This window comes from Sinohyriopsis cumingii, chromosome 15, assembly GCF_028554795.1.
Source record: "Sinohyriopsis cumingii isolate HCF-2022 chromosome 15, ASM2855479v2, whole genome shotgun sequence".
NCBI classification, from domain to species: Eukaryota; Metazoa; Mollusca; class Bivalvia; order Unionida; family Unionidae; genus Sinohyriopsis; species Sinohyriopsis cumingii.
The window spans coordinates 28,727,348-28,740,670 of record NC_142975.1 but is presented as its reverse complement, the minus strand read 5'-3'; the positions used below and the strand labels follow the sequence as shown (position 1 = coordinate 28,740,670).

The 13,323-nt window shown below is 35.7% G+C and overlaps 1 protein-coding gene across 1 annotated transcript; it reads right to left on the bottom strand.

Moving 5' to 3' along the window:
• Nucleotides 1–1,013: 1,013 nt before the first annotated feature.
• LOC149781461 (uncharacterized) lies at nucleotides 1,014–4,241 on the bottom strand. Its single transcript, XM_089935548.1, has 2 exons — nucleotides 3,219–4,241; nucleotides 1,014–3,131 (listed from the first exon to the last, which is right to left on the bottom strand). The coding sequence occupies exons 1-2, from the start codon at nucleotides 4,017–4,019 to the stop codon at nucleotides 2,811–2,813; spliced, it is 1,122 nt and encodes a 373-aa protein (XP_089791674.1). The 5' UTR covers nucleotides 4,020–4,241; the 3' UTR covers nucleotides 1,014–2,810.
• Between the last annotated feature and the right edge of the window lie 9,082 nt (nucleotides 4,242–13,323).

The following is a 13,323-nucleotide window of genomic DNA, read 5'->3' as shown; positions in this document are numbered from 1 at the left end:
ATGAAGTCCGACTTGTATACCTTTAATGGTTGGTTTACTCGCAATTCTAGCAACATTAATGTCAACGATGGTAGCGGAGGAGATTCCTCAAATAGCCTTTACGATCATACACTCGCGAGTAAAACGATTTTATTGGTGAAATCATCTCGTAGCTATTTCTTCGCAGAAGGTTAAATTTTTATATATGTAGCGTTGAGCGTCAATCAAAATTATTCTATTTTTATTGTCACCATGGCTTATAATTGCTTGTCAAGCTGGTTGTAATCGGGTGTACCACTCACAAACACACTTCCAGCCAAGTATGTTTCTCTAGTGGTATAACTTCTATGAGCTCAAAGAAAATATATTCCGGGGCAAAATTTATGTGTACGGCTAGTGTGGTTTCTGGGAACGTACAAACCACTTTCACCCAGACCTACACGGATTTAACCTTTGATGTGTATTTACAACGCTTTTTATTGTTTTCCAAGAACCATTACGCTGACAAATGCACCTTAGATAGACATAAGTCGAGGTCGTTCTTTTACCAGCCATTTAAACGTTGGTTGTTCGATATAATCGATGATCGATTTTATGGAGTTGTCACTTCAGCTCTCCCTGCAAATTCAGAGAAGGGCTAATAGTTGACAGAATGACCGTAGTGGCATTTCTCAGCAATAACAAACTTTTCACGGCAAAGCGAATTATTCGCGTCCTTTAGCCCCTAACAATCGCATGCAGGCCTGGGGAGAGTATAAAACAGTTTCTCGTCTCCGAAGCCACCCACCAACTGATAATGACATATCATCTCCAGTGACACCTCTGTGAGCACAACATTCCTTTTTTCTGAATATAGGTGATGTATAGACATGTAACTATCTCATATAAATGATTGTTCATTTAGAGTTTTACTTATCTTAGTTCGAGTTTCACGACGGTCTCATTTATATACTCATGTCCGAATATGCTACGATACTGATAGAAAGAAGCACTCTCTGATTATGTTCAACTGAGGAAAATCTATAAAGACTTACTTATGGTAACTATTTTATTCAACAATGTATTCCACCAAATAACATAATGTAGCTTCACATCGTCCACATTCGGATAAGTGTGTAGTATGCGCTTGTCTTTTGCATTAATGTCATTTAACAAGCACGCTAGCTATAATACAACCAAAATTAAGAAACTGTATTCAAAGCAAAAGTAGAACTAATATTGAAAAGTAGATTTACGGAAAATACACGAATTATGATTTGCTTTCAGTATCTTGCATTGCCTGGGTGGTTTCAAACTCACACACATATACCCGGTCTTAGTTGAAGAGAACTCTAGTACACATTTATAGGTACTAGACAATTATGTGAACATAGGTATCACAAGAGAACAAATTTAGACTACAAAGTAGCATATTGAACATGCTGTAGAGTAATTCAGATCACATTAAGTTCATATGATTCCTTTTAAAATAAATTTGCAAGAATTTGCAATAGTTAATGCAAATCCATAGCTAAACCGATATATCGGAGAAACATCAATAGCAGATTCATGCAAATGAGACTGAAAACGCATCGTTGCACAATGATATAATATTGGGTGATTTACATTGATTACCATTCAAAGATTACTAATGGGGCGAATTTAACAGTCTTTATACCGGAGTAATAATAATAATAATAGTAATAATAATAAATAGTAATTATTATTATTATTATGCATAATGGTAACAACAGCAGGGTATTATGATGGGACACACAACTACGGGAACCACGCAAATTGTTCCAACGTCGCAAAAACGTATGCACCAATTTTGTAGCAATTGCTTATTATGTCTCCAGGCCTTACCTTTGTTCAGTCCTTAACTAATGTCTTTAACCAGATAGGTACATTTATTAAGTCAGCACAGCTAATATCTCTATTTATGTAATTTAATATATACAAATTTTCAAAATAATATCAGATGTATAAAGGTAAAATGCATTGTTTTCTCTCTTGTTAAAGGATATGTTTACAAGTACATACATTTACGTAGACAGTATTAAAATTTAGTATTAACGAAGGTTAATCTAACTGAATAAATAAATTATGTTTTCACCCCTTTAATCACCATGCTTTGAAATGGATTTCAGTATAACTCTCTTGTAAGTTATTTTTAAGCATTTCTTTTAAAAAAAATAATTCATGGGCTTGCTATGTAACATGTGTAAAGAACAACTGCATATCACTTTATGGTTATTCTTCGTGTTATATTAAAACTTTGCTATGCTTTCAAAACTTATTCACATTTTCATCCGATTCTTAAGACAAATTGTATCAGAGGGAAACAAACTTTATTGTTGCACAAGAGAAAACCAATACCGTCGGGGGGTGGGTGTAAATACTGCATAGTCAACACACTGTTTACTGTGACTGCAGATCTGGATCTGTAACATGAACTCTTTAAACAGTGCCACAGTAGATCTAAGGGTGTTGAATAATCCTTGTTTTGTATCAATATTCGGAACGTTTAATTAAGACAGTATATGATGCATGTTCCCACGACTCGAGAAGGTCATATTTACCAAGCTTTTAAAAGTAATAAATTCTTTAGAGTAAAGCTCAAGATATCTTATATTATAATAAACATTATTATTATAGACATTTTCACCCAAGCAAAACTAATATTGTGTTTCTTGCAATTAAGGCGGAAACTGATAAATCCTGCCTTTACTAAATTTAGAGATTGTTTGAAAAACAAGAGTGGCATAATAATATATCACCTTTATATGTTGCCGAGGAGCAACTTTAAATATGTAGATACATGGTTCAAGGATCAAGTGATCGACAAACTATTAAGCTACATAGCAATTACATTCTTCACCTACATAAATTTTTGATTTATCGTCCTGCATTTGAGGCAACTCATTTTCCTTCATTTCGACAATCTTCCGGTATTCCTCTGCATCTTCCGTAAGCCCTTTCTTCTTGCAGTAATCCATAGCGAATCTGTTCCTTGTTGCTGCAACCATGTCCCCGAACATCTTTCGCGCAGGTGCATCCAGTGAACCCAGGAAAGCAGTGCTCTTGTGGTCTCGATTTGAATTTAGCATGACCATTTCTAACACTTTGCATGGATATCCACATATTTCTCCTTCCTCATACAGATCCAATACCTGGAAGAAAGGACCCCTGAGAAGAATTTCACTTTCTTCAGGATAAAATGATAGATTTTGTATATCAACGGCACAGATGGTACTTACCACGACAGAAGGGAAAGTTTTTCGGTATAGTTTTAAATAGGATGGATTCAGTTCTATCACGTGGATTTTCATGAGTAATGGTATTTTTTCCCCTTTATCAGCTAAGATCTTCATCTGATTTGTAATAAATCTGAATGCTACCTGTCGGTCTGAGCTTGTTGACCACAGGGCTAGAGGTATCGAGATATATCGATTTGGGATTGGCTGCCTCTGCAGTGCTTCAAATGCTTCGAACACATCCATGGAAATTCCCATGCCACGATAAACAACTCCCTGGAAATTCTGCTTAGAAGGCTCCTTTAAACAGTAGTTAAAGAGGTCAATATTGATCAGCTCCACAAGGAATACAGCGCAACGAATTTTTTCGTCAGATAGGACAGCGTCGTCTTTGCGAAATATGTCGTTAATAACTTTAAAAATTTGTTTATATCCCTCTTCTGAGGTGTACAATTCTAACACATCGAAGTTATCATTGTCGGTCACATTTACTTCATCTTTCCAGTCTCTTTGCGTCTTGAATATTCTGTCTACTTTGTCTGCCAATATTTGATCAACAAATTGCATATCATTTCCTGTCATCAATGTCTTTAAAGATGATAAAAAGGATTCATATTGATCCCAATTTTGTCTGATATGTACAATAGAATTTCGAATTGCATCCATCCGTTGGTCAACTAGAGATCCCCCATAAAAGGGCCTCAAATCATTCACGTTTTTGCTTCGAAAAATATCAAGTTCGTCTGATGCATCGATAAAACGACAGTATCTGTTGTTCTTTGTTCCTTGTACATCCAAAGCCATGATACTGTTTTGAAATTCCTTTGAGTCTGTGTTTCTTGCAAGGCTGCTTTTCTATCTTAGTTACGACCCTTCTTCTCCATAAGTTTCCTCTACGAATATTCAATACACATAAAGCGGTTATTTTACAGTGATTAGTGAACTACGTTTAGGCTTGTTTAAAGTTACCTTTTAAGACTAAAATGTACGTAAAGGTATTATTATCTCTGAAAAATCAATAAGCAAACCAACCGTGACACTACTGTGGTAGTTTGTTACTATTACTTACATTACTCCAGTATGGCTAATAACGCGATGCGTCTCGGGTATATACATATAATGTGTATATTCTGCAAACGGAGTTGAGTCATTCAATAAACGAAATAGGATAGACTTTAAATCGGGATAATAAACCAAATTGTGTATATATCGCATACAGCAGATAACGGAACACTGGTCTTCTGCTAGTGTTGTGCTAAATCAGGTACATGTATAGTAAGTAAAGGTAATGTCTGAAACGTAAAATTAATCTTATGCTCGATAATTGAGGACGAACAATATTTATAAACTGACAAACAATTAACAGCAGGTTCGGCTCCAATAAAAATTGGAGAAAATACGAAATTAAACTTTACGTTGTTCACAGACAATAACTTTAGACAGAAACAAACCAACAACGTATGTACAGTAATATTGTCCCAGTTAAGGATGACTTTACGATTAAAATGACATTTTAATACAGTAAGCAGCCCATAGTTTATAAGACTCAGCCAGTATGTAAACTAACTTAATAATTTAATTTATTTTTCAAATAACTACCGAAGTCACTACCAGAGCGCATGCAAGAATATTCATCAACTATCTACAACTCTGTCATCTACTCCCTGGGAAATGCTTCTCCCTTGATTAGCATCAGGATCAGCTAAGATACCCTTTCCTTCTTTACCTACATGGCTCTCTTTACCATATGTTCTGTAATTCCTTGATGGTCCTCTATTTTGTCCAGCTTTATGGTGTTAGGGTCAATAACCTAATCATATCTTGTCTGGTGGAAACTTATATGTTGTCTTTTAGAAGTTTAATCAGCCTAAGGAGTATGTGTGACTCTTTTCATGAATCTTTGTTGTGAAGATTTTTTGTTGTTTGGATGTAACTATACAATTACTACTACGAATGATACTACTGCTGATGCTACTACTACTACTGCGGCTACTTTTGCTACTGCTACTACTATATTAATGATACAGTACTAATGGAAACAAATGAGCAGTACATACATACATACATACATACATACATACATACATACATACCGCTCGGGTGGCCTAGTGGTTAGAGCGTCCAACCTCGGATGCGGGAGGTCATGGGTTCGATCCCCGGCCGAGTCATACCAAAGACTTAAAAAAATGGTACTAACAGCTGCCTCGCTTGGCGCTCAGCATTAAGAGGCTAATGTTAGGATTGGTCGGCCTGGTGTCAGGATAATGTGACTGGGTGGGAAATCGTGCTACATGTCTGCGGCATGATGACCCAGTGCTAGACATCACTATAAACTGTCACACTGCAGACATCGTAGCGATATGACTGAAAAATTACATACATACGTACGTACGTACGTACGTACATACATACATACACAGAATCAAGTGAAACATTAGGTCAAAACATAAATACTGATATAGGTAAAACTGACAGACTAAGGAACGGCAGATAGATAAACAATAGAAACATTCATAACGAAATTGTTGTGAAAAAGTGATAGTATCAAACGCAGATCTTTTCCTCTTTCCATTATAACTATTGTCTGGAACGTTATGGAGCTAAATACATTAATTATGTGTTAAGATTTTATTAATATAATTACATTTTCGACTGAATCTTGCTCGGAGAAATAAACCAAAGGGCTGTTGTAAGGATAAGAAAACATCACGATCACGTATAATAAAAATTCTGGCAAATACTTGTCTTTATTTAAATCGTAAAATGTCGGTTGATTTAAAACCTCTTATTCTTCCGAAGATGACTGTCAGCTATAAATAAAACTGTAAATTGTTTAGTATGCTCTTACTTTAAGATTTATGAGCGCTTCAGTTCGTAGGAAATGTATTAATTTACTGCTATCCAGATCATATGCAAATAATCTGAACCTCTGTCTGAATGACATATTGCTTTTCACTTGATTTAAAGTCTATTTCATTAGCATTTTCTATATAGTTTACTTGCAATACATAATTTGTTTACATTAGTTTTGTTCAAATGATGGAATAAAAATATCGGACAAAGTAAGCATAGAATGGAGAAGTATAATTTTAATATGCCTGAGAAAAATGGAGATAAAACGTCAGTTATAAATATGTCAAAGTACTTTCGTTTCCTTTTGGATAATGAAACATCACACCTGCGTATTCTGCTAAATCTCGAGGAACCATATGAGCCGATGCATTTTCTGAATCTGCATGTATTTTAAATCCATACCAAAGTATCGGGTGCTATGCTTAGTAATGAGTTTTTCAAATTAAGGTCTGTAAAATGACTCAAATTCCATGAACCGTCTCTATCGTCTTTATTTACAATTTGTATCAAAATATTCATTCTACTAAAATCTTGCTTTCAGTATCAATCAGTGCTGACCCAGATACATTATACTTACTGTTCACTCATTTCTAGATTGATTCCCTTTTCTCCATATCATTAACACCGCGATTCTGACAAGGAAATATAAGCGTTCCACATTGAGTAAATGGGCGTACTAAGTACGGTCCATTAGATCCAAGCAAGTATTGCTCTAAAGCCCAGTTTCTCATGATTTATTTCGATCGATCGATCGATCGAGAGAGAGAGAGTCATGAAATGTACTAACTATTTTACATGTAAAAGTAATGTGACATCACATATGACATTGCGCTTGCTATGATAACGTTGTCTTGCTTAAAAAAGAACCAAAAGCAAGTATATGAATTAAAGATTAGTAGAAATTAATGAATTATTTGTAAAAGTATATATTATTTCAGAAAGTTTTCTTAAAGTAAAGCTTTTTTTTCAGAAATCAGCAATTCAATAACAAAGAAATGTTAGATTGTAGTGCTTTCTTTCTTCACAGAAATGACTGCATTTAAGGAGATAAACTGATTCGTTACAACGTGTATATGCAAGTATTCCCATTGTCTGTTCCCTTACCCCGCTTTGGGAAAAGATTGTTATGACGTTACCTGTTTTCACCCAGGTCTACACGAGAGGTACAATCAGGTAAGTCTCGCTAGAGACGCTAAATTTATGCATTAAAATATACAAAATATTGTTTTTATCTTCTGCAAATGAGAACGCTTATTTTAAAAAAGGACGATGGGAGGGTGTTCAATTTCAATTTAATATTAAATGTTTTACTGATTGAGGGAAAAAAGTGCATAAAAAAGGATGATCATATCTTTGCACGTAACTCCAGTCAATGGAAGATTTGCGCAATATTGTGTATTTTATCAGGCATACTGAGAATGACAAGTAAAGAAATTTAACTATGATCAACTCGAGAACAATTAGCGATGAAATGGTGTTGTCAAGTTCCAAATCAACTCTGCAATTTACTGTCCGATACCAGCCTCCATTGCAGGAAAAAAGGAATCTCCCTTAATCCGTAAAGCCAGCTAACAGTTTTCAAATCGCCCAATAGCTTCCAAACGAGAATGACAAATCTTAAAACAAGCCTTTATATATCACTAGCCAAACTGGAGAGTTGAAAAGAATGATATATCATTTCTATTGTTTCAATTTATTTATCCTATATTGGTAACCTCCTAAAATAAATACGTGTAGACATTTTTTTATGGCCTTTTGCCGATAAGTAGGGAACGATTAATAGTTCAGATGAAGATATTGTTTTTGCCCCCTTAATTACAAGGTATAAAATTGAAGATATTGTTGTTTTTTCACCTTAATCACAAGATATAAAAATGTTCCAAAACCTATGCCGTGTTAACACTTTTGACAAATCAGGGCACTTTCCTCAATCTATTATATGGTCAGGCCATATTTTTTTAAGGCGGTCATAAGAAATCAGTGTCTTCATAACGAACTATTTTGCAATTCCCATCAAAAAACTTTGATGATCCAATATAGGCTTCAAGTCGAGCATTTACTTTTAGTTTGCATTATACAGTTCGTAAGTAAGAGATTAAGGTGATACAGTAAAGGCGAATAGTTTGTTCACTGCACTAAAGTTTTGTTTCGGTATAAGGGAAGGTAATAATTTATCAATTTGTTACTGTATCAATCGTCAATACACAACCATATATATATATATATATATATATATATATATATATATATATATATATATATATATATATATATATATATATATATATATATATATATATATAATTTGATAGATAAATAGATACATAGATAGAGAGGAGAGATACATAGATGTATAAAGTATCAAACTATAACATTTGAGTGTCGATACTGAAAATCATGAGTGGAATGGTTAACACTGCAGCTTTGTCGGCCGAACTAAATTAGTAAACACTGTCGGTCACTTAACTTGCGCGGCGTTAAGACTAACGGTATAAAATTTGATGGGCCGATATGTCTTTGTAGTCTCTCGGGCCCAGGAAGACAAGTTGTGCGATCTCATCGACGGTGGACGCGCGTGTGGCTCCGGAGTCCAAATTACGATGCAAGCAGGCGGTTGCAGGTGGGGCATGGGACACCAGTGGTTGTAGGTGGCTGGGACACAGCTCTGTGACGTTTCTCACGAGCGGCAGCAAGACGCTGGCGGCGGTCAACTTCGAAGGTGGAACTGGCATTTCTGGTCAGGGCTCGCTAGTGGCTTCTGTCTGAGGCAGCGAGCTCGAAATGGCGAGGTTGAAGGTCTGTCTATTTGATGTGCGTCTCGAGATTGTCTTCGTACCTCTTGCGAGGGCGGCCTTGGTTTCGGTTGCCCCGGGCTAGCTCGCCAAAGAACAGCTGCTTTAAGATTTTGTTTTGATCCACGCGGATGACATGGCCAGTCGAATGAAAGCTGGGCCTGAATTAGTTTGGCTTCGATCTTGTTGAGATGGCTCCATCAAGGACTTCCTGGTTGGTGATTCGGTCCTGCCACTTGATCCGCATGATGAAACTGAGGGAGCGCGGTGGAATTGTCTCAACTGACTGATCTGCCTTCGGTAGACAGTCCACGTTTCACAGCTATACAAGAGAGACGTGAGGACAACTGCATTGTACGTCTTCATCTTTGCTGACAGACGTGTGTCCTTGTGCTACAAGACCTTGGTTCGGGATCGTCCGAGTGCTTGACTGGCTTTTTGGATACTCGCAGTGATCTCTTTGTCCAGGGAGCCATCACTATATATTGTGCTGCCTAGGTATTTGAAACTGTCCACATTCTTCAGCTGCGTGTCGCCAATGGTGATGCAGGGTTATGAAGGGACAGTATTTGGGGCGTGCTGGAAGAGACGTCTGTCTTTCCTAGGCTAATTGTGAGTCCAAATATGGTGGAGGCTTCAGAGAAGGTGTCCACTATTACCTGTAGGTGAGTCTGTTCATTGCCCATGAGGGCAGTCATCTGCACAGAGTACTTCAGTGATGAGTCTTTCTAGCCGATATACTCAAACTTAAAACGGATTGTAAACATTCGTGGCGCATAAGACATGTCCATGAAGTTTTCTTTTTTCCATATGATACACTTGCACGGCGTCGAACTGTCCCATATTACTTTCCACAGAAACCCGATTACCTCTCGCCGTGGCTCTGACTAGAACAGCATATGTTCTGATAACGTTATGCCATTTAATTCGGCTACTGTCCGGTTGATCTTGTGGACGAAGATCTTTGAGACATAGGCAATACATATCTGCGAATAGAAAGCTTAACATTGAAGAACGACATAGCTAACTTGTTAAAACGTGAATCATGCATATTATGTCGAATTGGATTTTACATTAAAAGATTATTAATCATCAAATGTTTCACGCTACATTTATTTGGCACATGCTTATTCGTGCCAGTATTTATCTGTACAATGTATTCATCCATAGAAATAATATTGTGTTTCAACAGACATAATCTTTATTTAATGAACACAAAATTGCTCCTTTAATCTTTCCAGTATGTCAGCGCGAGTACTTGTCTTTTTACAACGTGCTGCATTTGCAGAATCGATTTTATATGGTTACCAATATATATAATTATTATTTTTAAGATCATTTTTGTTTACATGATATTATATTTCCAACTTTCACTATCTATTGACGTTGATTACATTTGTACTGCCATAATGGAAGCTGTAATCATTTTCTGAATGTATACAAAAGGTCAGCAGTTCGAATAAAATTATAGTTCTTTTTCCCCCTACGCCCCAACAACCATACACATATACTTACTAATACTACTACTATTACCAATGCTGCTGCTAGTACTATTATTACTATTACTATTTCTACGTTTACTACTGCTTCTACTGCTACAACTGAGAATGCTGCTACTGCCACCAGCACCACCACCGTTGCTACTACTACGACTTATTCGTCTTCTAATAGTATTAGTACTAATACGAATACTAATAACAATAATAATAAGGAGAAGAACAAAAATTACTAAATGTTTATTGAACAAAACTATTAAAATTGAAATGTATATTTTGGCACAAGTTTGGCGAATTTATAAAGGTATACAATCTTGATGTAAATAAGAAAAATAAACTAGAAGAAATAACTCTAAACAGCTTCAAACCTAAGTAAATACACAAACAATGGATATTCTAGTTACATATGTCATAAAATCAGAGTGCGCCGAGCGTGTTAGATTTGTAAATATTGTATGTTATGTTTCAGTATTTGATCAGTCAGCTTTCAATGTTTTCAAATTAAAGAAATATTATAAAATAAAAATAGCGTTGGATGCGCAATTAGAGAAGAAGTGATACATTTCTCAATGCGATTCTATCAGGTTGGACAACAAACAGTTTTCACGGACATTATATTTCTATGTATTCACAGTTGGGGTGAATAATCCGCATAATACAAAAGCATTCAGAAATCATAAATTTAATAATATTGGGATATGCATTTAGTACAAATATACTTCAAGAAATGAATCACATATGGTCTGCGATAACAAATATGGGTGAGAAACTTTAACAATTACTCTCTCACCTTTCTTCAAATTGGCAATATCGCCAATGAAACTACTACCATCAGTAAATCCGGACCGGAGCTTGCAAAGCATTTTTCCGGCCTCTGTCAGTTTCCAGTCATCTCGTAACGGATATTCTACTGACCGCCTAAAGATAGTGTGGAAAAAACGCCAAACGATTTTGAGCGAAGGTAATGTTTGTGTCCCGGAATGTAACGTGACTGTTGAACCAGTAATACCAGGCGTGTTGATTTCAAGTTGTCCATCGGTGAACGTTACACGTTGATTTTGATAAGATCCATATCCCTGTTCAACCATCGAAGAACATGTCTCTCCTCGTTATCAATGTCTGCAATGCGAAGAAAAATCAAATAAAACATTTACTGGAGAAGATACAGATCATAGACTCCACCTCAAATTACATGTGAATATACGTTTAAAAATATGGTTCATCATAGATCTCCTATTGCACGTCCTTTGGAATAGCTGTCGATATGTAAGTGGATTCTTTGACTTTAATGGTTATTAATGTTTATTAGAAAAATCGTGAACACTTAAGGATATGTATCTGAATAATGGATTTTTAGAGCTTATATAAGGTACTTATTCAAAGTATTCGTTTCATTAAAATCAAGATATATTTTACGAACATTATTTGTTTATTATTGTAATGGAAACATATTCACAGGTTTAATGCAATTAGAATGTATCAAGGAGTCTATCTAAAGCAAGTGAAACAAATTAACCTAAACTTTAACAATATGTTGAATATGTTTATTTTTTTGTCGTTGTGGCTTCGGTTGGCCCTACAAAACAAGTGAGTAATATTTCTCATTTCTGCGTACTTGAACTAGACAGTACAATCCTAATTTGTGTTCATGTGATACATGTAATCGTAATTTGTTCTAATTTTAAAAGAAATGTAAGCAGTCTTTTTGATGGACACACCTCAGATTTTATGGGTCGTCGGCAATGGCACGTACAAAGCAAACAAAGGATTAACAGCTGACAATTACGCACAAGGAATGGTACTATAGTTTTGTATCTAGAGCGATTGCACTAGATACAACATCACATTTTTTGTATTTGTTACTCATTTGCTACTCATATTAAACCTTAATTTTGCAATTTTCATCATTATTCATTGAACCTAATTAGATTTTCAAATATTTGTGACTTCCTATGTGGGGCCAGTATACACTGAATACAACTCACAGTATTGCTCACCGCCTTTTTTCTTTAGCAATTACACAGTAATTAGTAAATTTTGGGACTAATAGTGGTGTGAGACCCTTCAATAGCTAAGACATTAAACAGTGAATTTATCGCAGAAATATGGAAGCAGAAAACAACATGCCATTTAATATGCAAACGGGAGGAACGAAATTAAGCACATATTTCAAGACCAAGGTAGAAGACCGAGTGCTTCTAGCATTCCACCACCTGGGGTCTCAAACGTTAGACTTTGGCAATACGTTGAGCGCGCCAAGGCAGGCTGAAATCCTGACCGCCCTCAAAATCATACGGGTAGACATTAAACAAATAGATGGCCTGCAACATGCAGGCTACAACAAATATATTCTGTACCTTAAGGAATTCGACACACCTCTTTTAGACATAAATCAAATAGAAATTAAAGGGAACAACGTCAGTATCTACAAAACTGCGCCCCTGATCCAGTGCCCCCCTCAAATAAACATTACAAATTAAGTAAATCAAAAAACACACATATTCAATTCGAAACTAAGTTAAAAATAACCATGTATAACCGAAATGCGAGAACCTGGAAGGAAAATGAAAAATGGAAGGAAAAACTTCCGTGTTTCATCTATAAATGCAAATGGGATCAACAAAGAAAAATTAACAAAACAATGCGATGAAACCAACAATGGTGTCTTGTTTATACAAGAAACACGTAATGGTTTCACCAGCTGGTTAAAAGCATTATACGATGTCTTGTTTATACAAGAAACACGTAATGGTTTCACCAGCTGGTTAAAAGCATTATATGATGTCTTGTTTATACAAGAAACACGTAATGGTTTCACCAGCTAGTTAAAAGCATTATACGAGGATAAGATAAATGGAGTTTGGATTTTAAGGGAACAATGTAAGAGGAGGGGAAGCAACTTTCATAAAAAATAAAAGAGGGGTGAATTGGAAAAGGGAAAATAGGGGGATTTTTTTTAAAGGGAGA